Raw genomic sequence first — 14155 nt, forward strand, 5'->3', positions numbered from 1 at the left:
TGGCCAATACTTAGGTGTGAATGTAGATCAGAGACAGTAGAACATTTACATTTGAAATGGACTTTATTTTTGTATTTGTATATAATGGGGGGGGGGGGGGCTGGTGGCTGAGTGGTTAAGCACTTGACTTCCAAACCTGGGGTCCAGGTTTCGAATTTTGGAGAAGACTGGTTTTGAATTTTGAGATTTTTAGGGCGCCCCTGAGTCCATCCAACTGTAATGGGTACCTGACTTAAGTTGGGGAAAGTAAAGTCAATTGGTCATTGTGCTGGCCACATGATGCCCTGCTAGTTAACCGTTGGCCAAACCTTTACATCATCTGACCTATAGATCGCAAGGTCTCAAAGGGGAACATTAGTTTTTTTTTAATTTTTAGGTATGTAATGATGTCACCTAGGATTACTTAAAACAGGGGTGGGCAGATTACAGCCGCGGGACACATATCAGCCCACAGGAGTGTTTTATGCAGCCCGCTGACACCAGCAGAAATTAGGTGTGCTCACAGATTATACATAGAAAAATTGCAAATATATTTTTATAAATAATTTTCAAAATCTAAATTTTTGTTTCTTATCTCTTATGATGAAGAGGCTAAAGAAACATTGTCTCTACGTGTCATTCTAAAGAGTTTAAAGCAAACAAAGATTATTCATATTGGCACTATTTCAAAACATTCAGTCAAAGACACAAACTCATTCCAGTATTTATTCAATGCTATGGAGAAACTGTGGTGAAAGTATTGGCTTGAAACAAGAAAGCAAAAGTAGCAACTGAAGCCCGAGCCTTGACTGAGAACAAGAACACTATTCCAACCATAAACTCTAAACGGGAAAGTTTGAGCAAAGTTACATTGATTATCAAACCTATTGACTCCATTATCACAATAACCAAACCTATCAGAACTAGGAGTCTCAACCAAGAGCTAATTGAAGATTGGGAAACAAAACATATAGAATCACAAGTAAGAAATCATTATGTCCCTTGAAGGGTATTGACTGTGGCTTTGTTACTAATATTTCTAATAAAGAGTAAAAGACAGACTTCATTTTTCTCATTGTGGAGATTGCAATGGGTGGTTTACACATGAAATGTATGTGCATTTTAAATGTTTCAAACAAACTTTCCCATTCCTCAAGGCAAGGAAGTGAAAACAGATTTTTGTCGTTTTTGCTTGGCTGAAAGGTGAAACATATTTCTAGTGAAAAGTTTAAAAATACAAGACTTATTTGGATTCCTTGATTGTGGAATTTGAAAGCAAATTTTAAGATGTGAAGAACTTGGAACCAGTTTTCAATTCCCACAACTCACCATTTAGTGCAGAAGCTGATTCAGCTTCAGGGGACATATTTCCTAATAAGTTATGACCTGTAAGAGAACCTCCAGGAGTTTTATGGGTGCAAGAGGCTGTATTTCCACAATTTAAAAGATTTGAGCTGTTAACTTTCACATTATTTGGGTAAACATACATCTGTGAACAGGTCGACTGACTGACTGTAATTTGACAGCAGTCACAAGGATAACAACTAGTAAGCTAGTGGTAAAATGTTGTAGTGTAAACAGTAACAAAATTTAGAATCTATATTTGAAAAATTTGTTTCAGAAAGTGGTAAATAATACTAATAATAATTTTATTTATAAAGTGCTTTTAACAAACAAAATGTAGGCTCAAGGCACTGTAATAACATTACAAACACAGACACGAAAGCTAAAATGACAGTTAATCTAAAAAAGTTTTAAACAGATAGGTCTTAATGTTCTTCTTGAAAGTGGTGTAGCATGTTCTCCGTCTGAGATCAATGAGGAGTGAGCCAAACATTTGGTCCGTGAACTGAAAAAGCCTGCAGACCGTAGCTTTATAGGGAGAAACGTGGCACTACTAAAAGCGTTGAGTCCATTGAGCGCAGGGCTCTCTGGGGGACATATGGAGTAATCAGTTCGCTAAGGTACAAGGGCATCTCGTTGTTATATATACATTGATGACAAAGTGTGGCGACCTTGTAATCGATTCTCGCCTTCACGGGAAGAAAATGGAGCGTGCGCAAGAGCGTAGTAACAGAATCTCGTCTTGTTTTTTTAAGGACTATACCTGCTAGCATGGTGTTGCAGTAGTCAAGGCGGAGAGTATGAATGCCACAGCTAGCGTTTTTGTTGACTCTGTTGTTAAATATGGTCTGATCTGGCCTAATCCGCACAGCTGCAGATAAAGACCTTTGCAGAGCTGACTTCTGTTTGGGTAGAAAGATAGTGTTGAGTTGAAGAAAACTCCCAAGATTCCACACTACATGGACATAAGGAAGGCAGTTTGTGATAAAGAGAGAATCTGTGCTTTCAATTTTTGAGAGGTTGTTCCTAGTGCCAATCTTAATTATTTCTGTCTTGTCTTCGTTCATCTTGAATTTATTTTCAACCATCCAATCGCTCACCCTTGCAACGGTACCACTGATTTTCTCTGCTAGATGCAACACCTCTGAGGGTACTGATGAATCGTATAACTGTGAGTCATCGGCAAAGAAATGGTATAAGATGCCGGTTGGCCATAATTCCTCAATGAAAATTGTACAAAAATGAAATGTAAATGTACAATACAGTATTTATATAATAAATGTGAATTAAAAGACACACAGCAAGCATATTTTTCTAAGTACATATTATATGTAACTCTATCTCTCTCTCTATATATATATAATATGTATGTGTGGCCCCCCATTCCCAAAATTTTTTTAATGCGGCCCTCGCTAGAAAAAGGTTGCCCACCTCTGACTTAAAATATTGAAGACACATTGAAGTACTTTCTTTAAAAAAAACTTTGATTTGATCCTTGATGCCTAGTCTGGCTGCACTTTGAATGTTTCATATTTTTCATCACAGATCTCAATAGGACAGAAAACAAAAGTCACTTTCATTTTGCTATAGAAACACAAGGAAACTTGACCAAAAATGTAGACAACAGTCAATGCATCTTATTGATGGTAATTAAAAATCTTGAACTATGTTTTTAAAACTCATTTTTTTAAAACAGCATTGAAACAAGATAAAGCCACCAATGTAGAACTCATCAACATAGAAACATTGAAGCGAAACACAATTATGAGATTTTAATGGGATAAAAAATTTAATTAGAAAAAAAATAATTTTTTGTACAAAATGAACTAACAGTAAAAAGGAAATACTAGTGTATGAAAAGTTAGATACAGACCCTTCTGTGAAATGTCTATTTTGTTCTTCAATTTGTTTTTTTTTTCTCTACATAACTTCTTGTTTAGATCGTTTGACTTCTTCCAGTGACGCTTCCACCTTTTTAACCTGTTCAATTAGGAGACCTATAAATATCTTTCCTAAACTAACATTTTCACTCAGAGGATAGAAATGATGCCTTGACCTTTATTCACAATTATTTTATGGAGAAAGATGCAAATTTACCAAAAAGAATGACTTTCAGGGCTGTTTAATGGTCTTGTCTGTTTCTGTTAACCAATGACAACTACACCGGATCAAGGCTTTATTGTTTCTTTTCCTGTTGGGTATTAAAAATACATTGTCAAACTAAGTTTAATCTAGTTGGTTTTTTAATGATTTGATCTAAACTAGGGTTGTATAAAGTTTATTTAAAAAGCTCATTTATGTCCTTAAGATTTTGGTGTTTATCTATGGTTAGTGTTTTCCAATTTATATCAGGTAGGTTGAAATCACCCATAATCCAAATTTTAAAATATTTATTAGTTTATTTTTTTTTAGTGATTGTTGTTAATAATTTTTAAAATAAAAAGGTCATTAAATAAAATTTCAGATAAAGCCTACATTTAAATATGGAACTTTGCTAACCATGAAATCACACACTGTGTCCTTGAATGTAACCAGTCGATTGTACAAATTGTATAGAGACTCTCTGGATATTTTTGAATACTCCTCCATGAAATCAATCAAGGAAGACAGTGACATATTCATCAGTCAGTCATATTCTGAAACAGTTGTGTTCTTACACAAACTGCCTTTGGTAAGAAATAAGTGATTTTTGCCTTGAAAACTTTAAAGAAAAATTTTAGTTAAAATTAAAATAACAGAACAAAATTAAAGTCCTTATATGAATGAAGTTAAAGCAGTAAAAGAAGTAAAGTAGGACATTGCTGGGAATGATCTCACAGATTTCCTGCAGCACAAAACTTAATGAAAAGAAAATAATCTTGATATCCAACTTTCAAAAAAGTCCATTAAGGAATCAGAGGCCTGTGCATCTCTATTATCCCTTTAACCACTGAAAATGATTTCTCTTAGCAGACAGGCAATGGACCAGGAGCTTTTCATCCCTATTCCTGTCAGAACTATTTAATATTTGTGCATTATTGAAATGGGAGATTCGAAGAAATGAAAAGTACACTCTGAATGTAGAAACTACCAGGATAAGTGAACAGATCATTATGCCCATAGGTTCAATTTGTATAGCGCTGTTTTTGGCTGTTTCTATAGAACCAAATAGATGATAACATTAAACAAATTTATCTCGCATGAAATTTTCCACATCCCTTGAAAGTGTTATATCCACTGGTTTCTAATAAAAGTGCTTTATTTTTTTATTTAATATTTTTTGTATCAGTTCTGTTATGTGGCCAGCAAGTGTCAGAAATCAAAATGGCCACTTATCTGATTTAGTTTGGCATCACTGTTTTATCTAATAAATTGAACTGAACATTATTGCATTTACATTGTTTTTGCTATTACTTAATTTCATAACATCGAAATGAAAATGAACTCAAACTTTAGATCTGACGGAACGGAACTGAACCTGAACTATAACATTCATTAAACGGAACCTGAACTTAAATTTGACCAAACCTAACCCACATTTATAATCTATTCCACACTTTCAGTCACTTACTGACTAATTTATACAATAAATTTTGTTAATCAATTCACACACTTTATTTTAGACAGTTTTCCTACCTCTGCTACTGATAATTAGCCATATAGAATTACTCAGTCTTGATTAATTGTTTGATAACAGTTGAAGGCAGCTGAATATAAAAATGGTCACTATTTCGTGTTGATCCGTATGAATTTACCTGAAATCCCTTATGCTACGCAAGAAACACCATCAAATCTATCTCATGGCAAGCATCCTTTACTGCAGGCTCAGGAAGAGGGACTGAGCATTGAATGCTTAAGGTTGACATGTGTGAGGTGGTTAGCAGCAGAGCAAAGGTGGATCTCTCGAGATTGTCATGTGAGTGATATGCATTTCAAAAGTTTTAATGAACATAGCGAGGATAGTGTATCAGAAAATGTTACACTATCGTTTCTTTATTAAGTTGCACAGATAGAAAACTTTATCAAAACTTGTAGTGATATGAAATTGTTTTATAGATTGATATATATTCTTCCTGTAGACAATAACTTCATGCATGTCACTGATAGGTCTTCATAGCTGAGTACACTAGACAGTGCCACATGACTATTGCTATTTAAAATGAAGTAAAAGTTATTGTCTGGCATTGCTAGAATCTGATGAGTAAACAAAGTTCATTGTGGTCAGCTGAACACTAACTACTTTGGAGTTTTTTTTAATAATGTGGCAGGTCTACAGCAGTACCACCCTCTAGTAACAAAAATATTCATAGAATTTTTAAAATAAATGTTCTGGGCCTCAAAAATGTCTGGGAATTCTGTTGTTCGAGAACTTCAGCTGATATAGCAATTGGGTAATGGTTATTTTAGTCAATCTCCATAGTAAATTTCCGAGCATAGGTTTTCATATTTTTTCTGTTCATTTCTTGTGTAATGAGGCTCTGATACTGCAATGTCAATGATATTTGTGGATTTTATTTATTAATTTTGTTTAATATACTTTCATCGAAATATTGGAAGAATGAAATAACATGTCCGAAAATTTCTGAATCTTCACAGCCAACCTTATTTGAATGAAGTTGTCTATCAGTCGTTTTGTTCTGGGAAAGAATTTCTTGAGGCGGAGCCTGGGCCTTGTGGGATATTTTTAGAATTCATTCTCCAGTGTAAGAGTGATTTTTTACAATGCTCATTCACAGAACAAAAAAATAATGATTGAATTGATTGTCAAATTAAGCATAAAGTCAGGTACATGAAGGAAAAATAGTCCACTACTGAATACATAGGAACAAGATTGAAAAAAATATAAGGATTAAACTAAAGACACCTCTTCTGCATGCCATTTATACTTTAAAAAAAACATTAGATTTGTATAACTATTTTCTAGCATTAATGTAGCCTTCTACAAAGTTAGGATGACTGTTTTTTTAACATTCATTCTTGCATATTCAATATCTCCCTAATAAATTATCACTTTGTTTCTCTTTATCCCACATGCGTAACCAATGAAATGTAATATTGTGCATTGATAACAATGAATTTATTTCTCATTAGCCAAAATACAAAACCAGCAATAAATCAGATATCGGTTGTGTCTGTGATGAGGGACGTGTGTTTTCAGGAAGCACATCAGCATGCTTGGAAGACATATCAATAAACTGGTACATTCACTCAGTCAACATTTTCACAATGTTTTATGTTTCAAAATGTATTTCAAGAAAAAAAAAAGATTGCGTATTTTGTTATGTTTTCACTTGTGTTCATCATGTTATCTTGGTGTCTTAACTTTAAAAGAGATTGTAACTTTCAATATCATTAAGCTTTGTATATGCTCTGGGAGAGAAATTGAGTTAAAAAAAAATAATTATTTATTCAGTCTCTTGTGTTATGTACAAACATAATGTAGGCATAATGTTAATGTAGGCAAACACAATCCATTAAGACTTGTCTCAGTCAATGACAAGTATCTACATGTCATTTCTAGTACGTTGCACTTTAAAGAGTTCAAAGTGATTCACAAATCATTAGTAACTAAACTATAAAAACAAAATCTTTTTGTCTTAAGTAGCCAATCATTACAGTTGTATCAACTCACTCTGTATGGTAAAAAGTTTGTACACATAATTTCTCCCACACCCATTCTCAGATCAAGTTGAAACTTTGCACAATTATTCAGTGCCATTGGCAAGACTTGAATCAATGAAGAAAAAAAATTAGTCAATTAATTATTGGTAATTAATTATTTTGTTTGGTACCTTCAAGGGAAATTAAATCTTCAGCATTCATAGATATGGCTAAGTATTTAGGTTTTCATCCTTTTAGATAATTTAACAAGTTATTTCTCCCACACCCATTCTTGGATCAAGTTGAAACCTTAAACAATTATTTATTGTACCTAAAAAAACATTAATCAATAAAAATTGCCAATTAGCCAATCAATTATTGGTAATTAGTTATTTGTTTGATATTAAATAAGGGCAATGACTTCTACATTATTCAGCTATAAAGTTGTAAGTGTGGAGCTCTCTTTCCTTTTTATAAAATGTGTTTTTTAAAACTGAATTTTTTATATTTTTCTTGTTTCATGTTTTTGGTCTATGCCTCAATGGCCAACTGTACAAACTGTGGGTAATTTTAGACTTGCATATGAATCTGTCCAAGAGACAATATAATTTTACAGAAACTACATTGTCATAAACAAAATCTTATTACAGATAAACTGGCAGAATATTTTTTTTTTTAAATTTTCTACATAAATAATTTTTAAACAACCTTTTCATTGGGTCTGGCAAGTTTTTAAAATATATTTACATGCACCAGAAATTTTTCAACCCCATGTATCAAATTGATCTAAAAAGCTTTTTTGAGCTGAGTTTGAGTTTGAAATGAAACTAAGCTTTTCAAAGGAAAAGCGAGTAGCTTTTCCATTTCCTCTCACTGACTGTTATATAGAAACTATTACAAAAGGAATAGGGATAAAGCTTACTTCAGAATTAATTATCCAATAATAAAATAGATCATGTGTAAATATCATCATTTATACATAAATAAACATTATTTACCAAGTAATAATCAATGTAATTAATGTTAAATTTTTGTTTTTCCATCAGGGATAACTACAAGATTGCTGCCCTGGATAAAGATAGCATATTGAACTTAGAAATTCCCTTCGTTATATTCTTGCTCTGGATGGTTTTTGTAGTCATTTTAGTCAGATCCATTCGTCTGAGAAAACAAGATAAACTGTATGTATGTATGTCATTGTAACTCACCAATGTTAGATAATTGTTATTTCTCCAATTAATATTTATAAGATTGTAAAAAATTGTGTGAATATATTGCTGACTGATATTTTAGAATAAGGTGATAAAAAAGAAGCAGATAGAAATAAAATACATTCATAGGTTCATAGATAAAGGAATCACTATTTCAAATGGTTCCCAAAATCTTCTTTGACTAATATACTGATTTACAGCTTTCAATTCTGTTATATTTGGAGTATTTTTTTCAGCTGTGCACTAACCATCAGTGGCACATTGATGACATTTGTGTTGTTTTGAGAACCTTGTAATTTATAGTTTTCAATAGATTTAGAGACCTAGAAAATGTTTAATCACTTTCTGATATTTGTGAATCATGTAAAATATATTGGACACAGCTGCTTCTATGGTTTAGAGTATGGTATTTCAGAGTTTTTTGGTGGTAGATCTAGTTTATACAAATGATGAATTCTCAGACAGAAGACTTGGATAGAAATTTTCTATGTATTTCAAGTTTGTTTTTACTGGTAATGATTCTAAGTGTAATTAGATGAGCTTGCCTGTAGCTAAGTTTTATGTCCACATATGATGTGATAAAATATGTACAGCTAAGTCTGTGTAGCCATTAGAAGTAGAGCAATCTGCCGTAATCTTCAAGACAATGTCTTATTACATTTGCATTATAATTTTCTGGTAAAGCCTTTGGCTTATGAACTGAGGAGGTCTAGAATTGAAATCCCAGAGAAGACTTGGATTTTGGATGCCTCAGTCCACCCAACTTTAATGGGTACCTGACATACGTTAGGCAAGTAAAGGTGGTTGGTCATTTTGCTGGCCACTTGGCACTTCATTAAAAAAAAGTTGGCCAGAGAAAAAGATGAGCTTTGTGTTGTCTGCCCCCAACCTCTGAAAGGGTCACCTTTAATTTTTCACTTAAATTACCATTATTTATTTGAGTGACTTTTAAAACAACTAAACATCAAGTATCTTTTTATTCTGTAGGGTAAGAGTCATGTTATTTCCAGTCTGTTCAGCCCCTACCAGAGTGAACAGTTCCTTGTGTGTTTTGTCACTGGCTGGATAGCAGGTGCTGGTACCGAAGACGTAGTTTCTATGGTGCTTGTGGGATCCAACGCAACTAGTTCTGTTTATAGACTGAATGATATCTGCCATCTCTTTAAGGTGTTAACTAAATAGAAAGTTTATCCAAGTATATAATTGTTAGTGTAGATACTTCAAAAGTTAAATATTTCTGATGTACCTCAAGAACTTTATTTTTTCAGACAGGATCAGAAGTTTGTTTTTTTCTGAGTTGCAGTAAAGACCTGGGCAGATTGAAAAATATCATACTGATTCTGGAACGTCAAAAGAATGTTGACACTTGGTAACTGGGATGTTCAAAGAATTTCACATTTCAAATAAGCTTTATTCTAATTAGTGGGTTTTAAATTTGTTGTTAATTTAATTTACTGCTGACTAATGACTATCATGAGAAATGAAACTGTTTCATTGTCATTAAAGCACAAAGTAATAAATATTGGGAATTTTTTTCTTTCTGGAGTTTTGATAAACATTTGTGAGATAGCTCTATCAGGGGCCCGATAAATAGGAAAAGCTACTATTAGCAGTGTGTGGTCTGTCTGTCCTGTTTAGGGGGGGAGAAAAAAGTTGAATGTATATTAAAAATCATATTTTGTAGTTGTCTTCTGAAAGTAAAACCATTTATTTTATAAAATTAAAAATGCATTTTTTTTTCATACAAAATTTTTTTAAAACTATTTTAAGACAAATATTGTATTTAGTGAAAATAGTAATGATAGTGGCAACAAGATTTTAATAATAATTAGAATTTTTTTTTTTCTAGCACTGTTTTTGTATAATGTTTTATTATATGTCAAAAGGCTGTTATAGAATGTATATAAATTGCTTATTTATGTGTTTTCTGGTATACTAAGATAAGATAAGACAGATAAGACTGCTTTATTGATCCTTACCGAAATTTGTTGTGATTACAAGGACTCTTTTCTCATATAAAGACAACACAACAGAAAAATACACATAAATACAACAGACTTTCCCCTACTAGCTACTAATAGTTTAAGAGATATTTTGTTTTTAGTAACTAGTAATACATATTGTTTGCAAAATATTAATACACATTTCTAAAACCAGATTTAATAAGCATTGGCTTTGTGTAAATTATTGCCTGTTGGTTGATCAAAGGTCCTTGGGACAATTGACCAAAGAAAAAGTTGTTTCAAGAAGTCATAAATGAAATATTTGCAATTTAGTCTTTATGTAGTTTTCTGAGCTAGTACTTTTTTATGAACCTTACAATCTATAGGCCAGATGATGTTATGGTCATCTGTTTCTTTGGCCAAATGTTAATAAGCAGCTTGTCATGTGGCCAGCACAATGACCAACTGCCTTTATTTTCCCCTACTAAAGTCAGGTACCCATTAGAGTTGGGTAGAGTCAGGGGCACCCTAAAAATTCCAAAATTCAAAATCCCCTTCATCACCAAGATTTGAACCTAGGACCCCAGGTTTGGAAGCCAAGCGCTTAACCACTCAGTCACAGCGCCCTTAAGTTCTGAACTGCCTGTGGTTAAGACCCTGATATATTGTTTTGTAGGTTTGTGCAACACATTTACCTGAAGAATCTCAAGACAGAAGACTGTTGGTTCTGCAGAGTTGATTCGTGGATACCAGACACTGCAACAGGAAATAACTATGTGATCAAACCAGTGCACCTCTTTTCAGGTACATAAACTAAACTTACAACAGATTTACTCTGCAAATGTCTCCCAATAGTTTCAGTTACTCAAGATTTCAGTAGCTACATTAAAGCAAGCAATTTTTTTTGTTTTAGAAAACTTTTTTTTAACTATCATCAGCACATTTGAAATATATTTTTTAAATAGAAAGTATTTATTTACAATGTCGCCAACTAGTTTAAATTACGGTACTTAAGACTTTGAATATATTAACTATTTAGTGAAAAATGAATTTTTAAGGACACTTTTCTATTAACTATTCAGTATAGAAAATAAAATGATTATAATAGAAAGTTATTTATTTCAAAGCTTTAATGTGCAGTGCATGCAAAAGATTTATAGAGAATGTAATGGGCTCAATAAGATCATCTGTTTCTATGATAGACAGTTAATGAGGATGTCAGTTAGCCAGCAGGACGGCCTTTACTTATCCAACATATGTCAGCGTACCCATAAGAGTTGGATAGACGCAGACACATCCTAAAAATACCATCGGAATTCAAAATTGAGTGCTTTATCACTCTGCTTTTTTGCCTCACAGATGAGCTTTGTTAGTTGCTTCTGTGCTGTGTCTTATGCAGATAAGTGAAATGAAGATAACACTCCAATAAAGAAATCAAATAACACAGCCAAAAGGCTAACAAAATAAGTAAGTCGTTGCTGAAAGCGAATGTCGAACAAGAAGTTGAATAATAACATCAAATGTCGTCAAGCTAAATCTTTACATACACTAAACCCGCCTCTCTCTTTAAGTTGTCAAAATAAGTCTGCTTATATTTCCCTATTCTTCCTAAAATTCTAGTATAGTTTTTACTAGTCACATCATACTCTCGTATGTCAAATCTTTCCCTTTATACGAAACAAATAACTAATTCCTAATTGTGCCATATCAGCTAACATGATCTGCCCCCATAGATCACAAGATCAGGATCTAACAGACTCATGTTGTTGTGTGTTGAAGAGAAACTTGGTTTATGAACCATTTTAAGTTTTAATTTTAATGAAATTGCATAAACTCTTTCCCATCTAGAATTGCCGCACAAGCTTTTTGTGTTTAGTCTTTCTCGTTTGCTGCGAAGCTATCATGTATGTATTGGCTCTATCTACAATATCCAGGGAAGTCGTTTTACCAAGGTTATATTTCTTGTATAATGTAGATTATTATTTTAACCTGAAATTTAAAGTTATCTTGAAGCCTCATTATTAATTAGGCCTCTTCCATTAACTTCTTATTATAGATTTGATACTAAGGCATCTCAGAAAACATGCTCACCTAGGGCATAAAAAAAATGTTGAGGTTGTGAGGTTTTAAATGGGGTCTGATAGGTCCTAATTGTTGATCTCTTTAGGATACATTTGTAATGTATAAGATAACTTAAGGCCCATTTGCTTGTTAACTAGATTGGTTTCAGAAATGTGAATATTTCTGACAGTCTATTCCCTCTTTCCCTTATTCACATTATTTTCGCTTTAATAATAATTGATAACAGGCATTTTTGTACTATATATATATATATATATATATAATACAATAATTATGGGGGTAAATATTATAGCAATGTTTTACACGGTAAATATGCTGTTTTATTTTTTATTTTATCAGTCTATAAATAATAAAGAAATTAGGAAATTGATTGAATGATGTATTAGCATAAGACCATTTGCCTACTTATATTATTATGCAATGCATGTGTCAATTTGAACAAAATCTACTTGAAATTACATAATGACCACACACACCATGATTTGGAAAGCTTGTACAAGCTTTAACTAATTATTAAGGCAACATCTAAAGCTATTTTAACTTCAGAATTCAAAAATAAATTCTTCTTATCTTTGATCATACCTTTTGATTTTTTTCCATTACTTAGGAGCTGCATGCCCTGACTTGCTTTTGCTGTATTATAATAATAATGAAAGTTTGTGCCTGGAAGATAGGTCTCCTGAATGCTACCTTAAAAGGGGATATGAAACAGCAGTCCAAACTCTACTTCACAGATGACCTTGTTGTCTCAGTTTTTATTTCTGTTTTTCCAACGACTTTTTTGATCATCTTACTAGCTGTGTGAGCAACTGTAGTTGTTTGGGGTTTTTTTTATTAACATTAATTTTTGTCTTAATATAAATCTTTTTACTTCTGGACAATTTTCATTGAAACTGTATTTTTGTGCATATCCCCCATGGGTTATATATGTTTTTACTAATGAATAGCAGCTTTGTGGGGTATACAAAGGTGCAAGGATTTTACAAAATTTATTTTACTCATAAGCATAGCATAATGGAAATTATGGACAAACAACTGGATTTTTATACCTTCTATATTTAGCTACATGGTTGTGGAATGTACATTATGAACATTTCATTCTAAACCTCAAAACAAATAGTACAGATGATAGTTCTTTATGTACCAGTATTTAATGGCAAGTCACGGTTATCACATGTGAGGCATATAAAAAGGGTGCAGATTGTACTATTTTGTTTTTACTTATTTTGTATGTGCGCAAAAATACAGTACTTGATTTTGAGACTTTAATAATTACTTGAAAATTTTAAAGCCCTGTTGTTTTTTTAGTTCATTTTACATAATATTTTTCCAGTATATATTAGTATATAATTTTCTGCAAGCTTCAAATTTCAAAAGTATATCCAACAAAAATTTTTCTTCTTTACCCATATTTTCAAATGACTGGTACTGTTGTAAAAAGGATTTTGATTCAAGTTAGTTTAGGAAGTAATTTCTTGAGTTACATCTCTTTTCTGCATTGTAGTTATATGCGCTAATCCTTTGACTTAATGTGCAGCTTCATGTTAATGTATTCAGGAACAAGACATTGAGCAGGGTTGAGGTATAGATGACTGCAATTGCTATTGTTTATTTTTAATTGTATATAGTTTCATAAAGTGTTATCAATTTCTTAATGGGAATTACATTAGTTGTTTGATTTATTTTGATGCTAGTGCTCATATTAGATATTTTGTTATCATTATTATTCATTTAAACTGGTCTATGCTCTATTTAAAATAATTATTTACCAATGTGGAAAGAAAAAGCTATTTTTGATGTAAAGTACAAATAGTGATATATATGGTTTTTTTTCTGTTGAGGATTAGAAAAAAACTTAAAAAAGCATGTTTTAAAATATGTTTGCATGGAATGAACAATTAACATAATAAAATTAGCATTAATCAATATTAATACTTTCAGAAATATTGGCTCTACATTAATATTTAATACTAGCAATGCTTTCTAAGAAATTTCTTTTTTAGTGTTGGGAGGGAG

The 14155-nt window shown here is 32.2% G+C and overlaps 1 protein-coding gene across 8 annotated transcripts in view; it reads left to right on the forward strand.

Moving 5' to 3' along the window:
* The window catches only part of LOC106063204 (uncharacterized), a 61159-nt gene that overhangs the window by 30070 nt on the left and 16934 nt on the right, over positions 1 to 14155 (forward strand). For all 8 annotated transcript variants that reach the window (XR_008773725.1, XM_056004476.1, XM_056004477.1 and 5 more), the window contains 10 exons: positions 2869 to 2969; positions 3788 to 3994; positions 5000 to 5218; positions 6394 to 6500; positions 7950 to 8088; positions 9102 to 9281; positions 9383 to 9483; positions 10734 to 10861; positions 11906 to 12009; positions 12747 to 12940. Coding sequence is in view for 7 of the 8 variants with exons in the window: in XM_056004476.1 (XP_055860451.1) it covers positions 2869 to 2969; positions 3788 to 3994; positions 5000 to 5218; positions 6394 to 6500; positions 7950 to 8088; positions 9102 to 9281; positions 9383 to 9483; positions 10734 to 10861; positions 11906 to 12009; positions 12747 to 12940 (1480 nt within the window). In the remaining variant the exon portion in view is untranslated. The remainder of the gene's footprint in view (positions 1 to 2868; positions 2970 to 3787; positions 3995 to 4999; positions 5219 to 6393; positions 6501 to 7949; positions 8089 to 9101; positions 9282 to 9382; positions 9484 to 10733; positions 10862 to 11905; positions 12010 to 12746; positions 12941 to 14155) is intronic.

This window comes from Biomphalaria glabrata, chromosome 11 (genome assembly GCF_947242115.1).
Source record: "Biomphalaria glabrata chromosome 11, xgBioGlab47.1, whole genome shotgun sequence".
Taxonomy (NCBI): domain Eukaryota; kingdom Metazoa; phylum Mollusca; class Gastropoda; family Planorbidae; genus Biomphalaria; species Biomphalaria glabrata.